This window comes from Lissotriton vulgaris, chromosome 1_2, assembly GCF_964263255.1.
Source record: "Lissotriton vulgaris chromosome 1_2, aLisVul1.2, whole genome shotgun sequence".
NCBI classification, from domain to species: Eukaryota; Metazoa; Chordata; class Amphibia; order Caudata; family Salamandridae; genus Lissotriton; species Lissotriton vulgaris.
In genome coordinates, this window is record NC_141686.1 from 202942053 (window position 1) to 202948703 (window position 6651).

The window sequence follows — 6651 nt, forward strand, 5'->3', positions numbered from 1 at the left end:
TGTTTTTTAATTTACATAATGGCAAATAACAACAATATTACTTTTCTACCTCAATACCTCAAAAACATCACAATTCTAAAAATGTAATAATCCTCATTGGGATGCTTCTACTAGCACCACACCACCAGGAGAAAGGTCACCATTAATATGCAGCTTACCATCACAAGGTCACATATGTGAGTAAATACCAGGTAGGTGCATATTCTACATAAGCAAAGGATCCTAAACAGTATACATAAGGCTTAGGGAAAATCAAAATATAGCTAAAAGTCTGCTTTTGGGTGTTCTCCTTTCTGAACTGATGATGGGGAACTAATTTCAGAGCCATCATCTTAAAGCTGAGCACATCCTTTGCAATATATGTACTTATAATTCAAGGGATTGTGCAATCCCTGTTTAAATACCTGTCTCTAAATTCTTTATAGTCTGCAATTTAAGATGCACCCAGTCATCGTTTATAAAGACAAGGCATCTGAAGTCAATCGTAATACAATCCAGTTTAGACATCACAATGCCTGCCAACAGAGACAGCAACTGAGGTGAAAAACAGGTCAAGTCCTAGAGCAGATGCTTAAAGCAACAAAAATAAAACATTGCTTTTCTTTCAACTGCTCTATTTTTCTTACTGTGACAAGCAGAACGAACATGTTTATTTGTTGTACTCCTTACATTTCTTCAAAAAAGTGAGAATCTTTGTGCATGTGTCTACATATCCTGAGCTACTATAGCTTGCTTTTCTTTTACAAAAAGCAGACTTGTATTGAACTGGTTCTAACATTTAAGAGGTTTAATTGTGATTAATTTTGCACTAGGATTTCTTTTTTTATTCTGTATGTTTGTAGACATACTCTCTCGTATGAAAAAGCTACCCATCAAGGCATTAGGGGGCATATTATCAAGAAAGGCGATAACATTATCGCCGCTTTAGTGGCAGGAAACTGCCCCTAAAGAGGCGATAATGGCCTTGATATTATGCCCTTGTGAATTCCCTTAGCAGCCCAGGTTAACACCAGAACCTGTGCTGCTATGAGAATTCACAAGGAAATATTATCAAGGCCATTATCGCCGCTTTAGCAGCAGTTTCCTGCCGCTAAAGCGGCAATCATTTTATCGCTCTTCTTGATAATATGCCCCTTAGTGATTTGTGGGAAAGATGATTGTGTGACCATGTGTTGTATGGGATTAAGTGTCCCCTGTCATACATGATTATGCTATTGCAAGTCACCTTAATTTCTTATATTCTTAAAGAAGAGCTGGGCCTTCAGCCTCATTCCTCTGCATTCCCACATCATATGGCACACAAATGCAAACACATTCCTAATTACTGGAACAAGGAAAAATAGTCACATTAGTGTTTTTTCATCTTCCTTACCACCAGGTTTGTTCCTGGTTGTGACAGATAGAAAATAAAAGACCGGATGTTTGACAGGCTGGGTATTCCGTCGCGTGTGCAACATGATTGTGAAAAATGTAAGGAATATTTAAGGAATAATTAAACCTCTTAAATGTGCACAATAAAATCATATTTGCATTATACATTGCATCAAAACCATTGTTTCGCCTCAAGTACCTCTAATTACAACCAGTTTTCTTCATCCTCCAAAGTTTCCAAAAAATCTGCTAATTAACAAATCCTTCCTGTATAGATGACAAAATAAATATTTTTGCTACTAATCCAGTTGTATATTTTACTAGATCATCATTTTATCAGACTCACTATAAATTTGATAATGCAGAATAACTCAGATCTTGAGAACCTGAATCCCTAGCTCAGCCACAATGCACCCCTGCCAGATTGGCTTGGCAGGTTTGGCATGGTAATCCAGAGTTCTTAAAATCAAAACTGTGTTGTGTCCCTCTAACTTAGAAAATAGATCAGCCATATGACCCTTGGAGTTTACTTCCTTGTCCTGGGTACAAGAGAGAGCAGGTTTAGCCCTTGAGGGCCCACTTCAAACCTCAGACAGCACACTCAGTCCTGTTCTTATCTTCTTCAGGACCAGTGGCATTCGGAAGTGGCTCTGCAGATGATTTATATATGGCTGGCACCTGCCCATTGAACCAATCCTCGCTCATCACTAACAAATGGGGTAAACGTTCCCAGGGGTTACTCAACCCACTTTTGCAGAATTCCATTTGTGCCCAATTGCAAATAGGTCCAAGATGGTAAAACCCTCTGTTCCTTTTCCAGAGCTTTGGGCCCAACCTAGAGGTGTGGCCAGGGAAATGTTCAACCTCTCATCTGTGGTCATTTTTATCCAGTTCTGAGGGTAGCTTCCTCCCACCTATGTTTGGAGCACGTGCTCACTTGGGGAACAAAGGAAGAGGCCTGCCAATATGTCATCTGATATTCGCCTGTGAAAATGGAAGCCTCTTTGAAATTAAGCTCCTGAGAAATGAATATTGGTCATCCTGCAAGAGGAACCGAAACACCACCATTTACCAAGCCATAGTCTCATCCCTGGGAGCAGTTTTCACACTTCCTTCAAGGCTTGAGCACTGAGTGGGCAATGGCTGGAATCTAATTCATATGAACCACTTGAAGCTTTTAGGCAGGAAAAAATACATCCTAAAAGTCACTTTTCCTTAATATTTATGGGGAGATATCCACTTTCACTAGCAAATTAAGCTTTTTATACATGTTAAAAATAGTCCAAGAATTAGATATCTAGTATGTTTCCTAGCCAAAAGTGCATGCCAGTTTGTAGGAAACAGTCAGTATTGCTAGAGTTCAAATATCTTTCAGTAGCTAGTCACTGTAAGTATATGTTTAACATTACATTCCACAGCTCCTACTTTTACATACAATGCACCGAAGATTATGGGTTATATGGCTTATGTAGCGGTCACATACTAATAGTTTCAGATCAATAAAGGGAGCCTATTTTCACAGTTCGAATTGAATTGCAGTTTAGGCAACAAAGGTTACAATGGTGGGCTTGAAGCCATGTTTGCACTGCCACTGTTTTGATTGGCACAATAGGTGAAACAGTCAACTAGTGATATTTAACTCATAGGCCCACTTTATAAACTAAGGACTTATAGGTAGGTTAAATATGTCAATTAGGGAGATGCCAATCTAACTATGTTAAAAGGGAGAGCACAGACACTTTTGGTTAGCAGGAGGGCAGTGAACAGAGTTCTAAAGCCAGAAAACAGTAGGATCCAACAAATAGGAGAACAATCCAGAGAGACCGTACATGAAGGGAGGTTTTCCTACACCACTTAACTAGAAAAACATTGATGTTGTGCCCTAAATTTTTCTACAGCCCATTTGTAAGCATTGACTTCTCTTACCTTTGACCATAATCGTAGCTGAAAAATGGATCACCATTAGGTAGGCAAGGGAAAGGACAGGTGGGCAGATGCATGACAGACTGCCTAACAGAGAGAAAAGACAAATAAGCAAGCAGCTAAATGTGTATAAGCAGACTGAAGGCACAGCCACTCCGTTTGATAGTGAGACACTAAAAGATAAAGAGAGATACTTCATTTTAAGGCACACTTTCCTAGATGCTGCATCAGAGCCTTTTTTACCTGCTGGTTCCTCATGCTGTAGATCAGTGGGTTCAACATGGGAATTATCACAGTGTAAAATAATGAAGCTACTCTGTCCTGATCCAGAGCATAACTTGAACTTGGCCTAAAATACATGAAGAGAACTGTTCCAAAGAATAAAGTTACACAGACAAAGTGAGAGGAGCAGGTGGAGAAGGTGCGGATTCTTCCTTCGGAGGAACTTATTTTCAAGATGGTTACAATTATCCTAGCATAAGACACAAGGATCAATGTCAAAGATCCAAAGGTCATGGTGCCAGCCACAGTGAACAGTGCGACTTCATTGAGAGTGGTATCAGAACAAGAGAGCTTCAGCAGTGGAGGAATATCACAAAGGAAATGGGAGATCTTGTTTGGCCCACAAAAGGTCAACATGAAAGTAAAAGTGGTGTGTACCAGAGAATTCACCAAGCCCCCAAGATATGATCCAACCACAAGAGAGATGCATACTTTGTTGCTGATAATCGATGAATAGTGCAAAGGATGGCAGATGGCTGCATATCTGTCATAGGCCATCATGGCCAAGAGAATGACCTCCGTACTGCCAAGTATGAGGAATATGAACATCTGCACCACACACCCTGACAGAGACATAATCTGCTCCTTAGAGAGAAAATTTACCAACATGTTAGGTGTTATAACTGAGGAGTAGCACAAGTCTAGCACTGACAGGTTGCTGAGGAGGAAGTACATTGGTGTGTGAAGTTGAGGAGAGATCCTTATCAGAACTATGATGCTCAAGTTGCCCAAAATAGTGATTATGAAAACCAGGAGGAACACCCAGAAGAGTGGTATCTTCAGTTCTGAAATATCAGTAAGTCCCAGGAGGATGAACTGTTGCCCTCTAGTATGGTTCTCGTGCTCCATTCAGGGTCTTGCCACAATGATACCTGCAGGAAAAGGAATAATGGGGGTAGAAGTTTGGAGGAGTAGTTTTTCCAAGTGCTTGCAATACGATCATCTTAACTTCATTAATTTAATGTGATGATCTACATCAGGTGAAGTGATTTGTCAACTCCTTATTAATTAGGCATGGGCAGAAATTTCAATTATGAAAGAGTAATTGCAGTCATTTTGGTAATTCTGTGTTACTCTTTGACATGGAATTACTGATAATTATGCAATTATTCTTGCTCTTGTAATTATCCGTAATTTGATGGTAAGAAATCCTACAGTGAGTGCATGGTTAGCAAGCATGAGCAGCAGCTTGTGTTCATAATTTGTGCATTTAGCGCTGTTTTTTTATGAAATTGCATCCTAACGCCCATTTTGGATGCAAGGGTACATTTTCCACTAAGAAAATAGAACTAAATGCAGATAGTAAGTTGGTGGAAGATTCTACTCCAGGAATACATTTAGCGAGTACGAATGCCTGCTCATGCTTATTCATGTTGTGGTTGTATTTAGCACTATTTCTCAGCATAACATGCATCCTCGCATCCATTTTGGATGCAAGGGGGCATTTTTGATTTAAGAAATAGACGTTAACAAAAATGACTCTTCTTGTGTAATTCAAGATAATTCAAGGGGATTCTAAGGTAATTCAGCATGATTACGCTACACAGAATTACATGAGATACACACACCGCTATTATTATTCACCTTTTCAAATAGAGCTGCTTGTGATGTGATGCTGTTTACAAGCAGAATAACTTTTAAACAATCATGCTGTTATACCCTATCATATGGCTAATCCACACAACAAATAGAGAGTGACTTGAATTGTTACTCCTTTATAGGCAGAGGTCTGGCTATGTGCTTTGAACCTCTAAAGTAGCTTCATGCGAGCTTCATGTGAACTTTAATAACATAGTTTTTGCTATGTATCTACGCAGACTGTGAGAATTGGGTCAGAAACTTTTTAAGGCATGGCCAAAGCGGGCTCTGGCTCAGGGCCCATGCCTTTTAGAGGGCCCCTGATAGTGTCAGCTCTGTTCTTGCCCACATGACCTTGAATAGTTCTTAAACAACATGTTGAAAATGTCATTTTCCTTTAATTTATTTTTAATGTAAGTGTCTATAATAGACATTTTGCAGACAAATGTTGTGTCTATGTTTCATAAAACATCCGTAATAAAAGTTTTTGGTAGATCAGTACAGGACCTGTAATGGGAAGGTGTCACAGAGATTATTTTCTGTAATAATATTGAGCAGCTGCTGTGTTACAATACTGAAAACACACATCACTATCCCTAACTATTAGTGTGAACCAGTGTGCCTGTGCATCGCCAGTTACCTTGCCAAAGAAGGCATGACAGAGCTGAAACTGAATTATAAAATCAAAGTGTTCCTAATAGAGGGCCCCAAAATAAATTGATGTGCTTTCTGACTTGATTGGTGATACAGTTGACACTTTCTTGGACAACAGATGAGCACGAGAGTCATAGCAGTAACTTTGCATTTGACTGGTGTAAGTGCCTGCCCATCTCCTTTTGCATATGTGTATGAATTAGATGTTGAGAACACACGCTGATTGTTCTGTGCTACTTAATCTCGATTTCTGAATTTAACAATGATTAGACATTTTGGCAAATGGCAACTCCTAAGCAGGAACCATCAGCTGAATTTCCTCTAACCTTAAAGGTGTTGGAGAATGTTAATTCCACTGTTGTATTTTCCTCAGGATTTTATCTTCCAATGAAAATTGAAGGAGTTTACATTGCTTTAAGTTCCAGTAGAAACACCTCTCTTTATAATCTATGACGTGCACATAGTCGCCGATAATAAATAAAATACATTAGAAGTCACAATGTCTGCAAACAGAGATAGCAGCTGAGATGTAAGGAAGGTTATGTCATGTAGCAGCTGTTTAAAGCCACACAAGTGAAACATTGCAGTTCTTTATTCTGCTTTATTTTTCCATCTTACAGTGACAAGCAGAAAGAACATATGTATGTATTGCACTCCTTAGATAATCATAGAACAGTTGAACTTGTTGTGCATGTTTCTAGACATCCTGAGCTAATGCAGATGGTTATTTGTTTCTCACAAAAAAACAGACTTGTATTGAACTGTTTCTAATATCTCGGAGGTTTTTGATGTTCTATTTTCAATCTGTATGTATGCAGACATGCTCTCTCATATGAAAAAGCT

At 39.0% G+C, this 6651-nt stretch overlaps 1 protein-coding gene across 1 annotated transcript; it reads right to left on the bottom strand.

The window, feature by feature from the left end:
- Positions 1 to 3489: 3489 nt before the first annotated feature.
- Positions 3490 to 4425, bottom strand: LOC147734944 (olfactory receptor 5AR1-like). The gene has a single exon (XM_086953700.1). The coding sequence runs from the start codon at positions 4423 to 4425 to the stop codon at positions 3490 to 3492; it is 936 nt and encodes a 311-aa protein (XP_086809826.1).
- Positions 4426 to 6651: the final 2226 nt, after the last annotated feature.

Bases quoted from the DNA above. Each gene is read 5' to 3' on its own strand.
- LOC147734944 (XM_086953700.1), bottom strand. From the start codon at position 4,425: ATGGAGCACGAGAACCATACTAGAGGGCAACAGTTCATCCTCCTGGGA.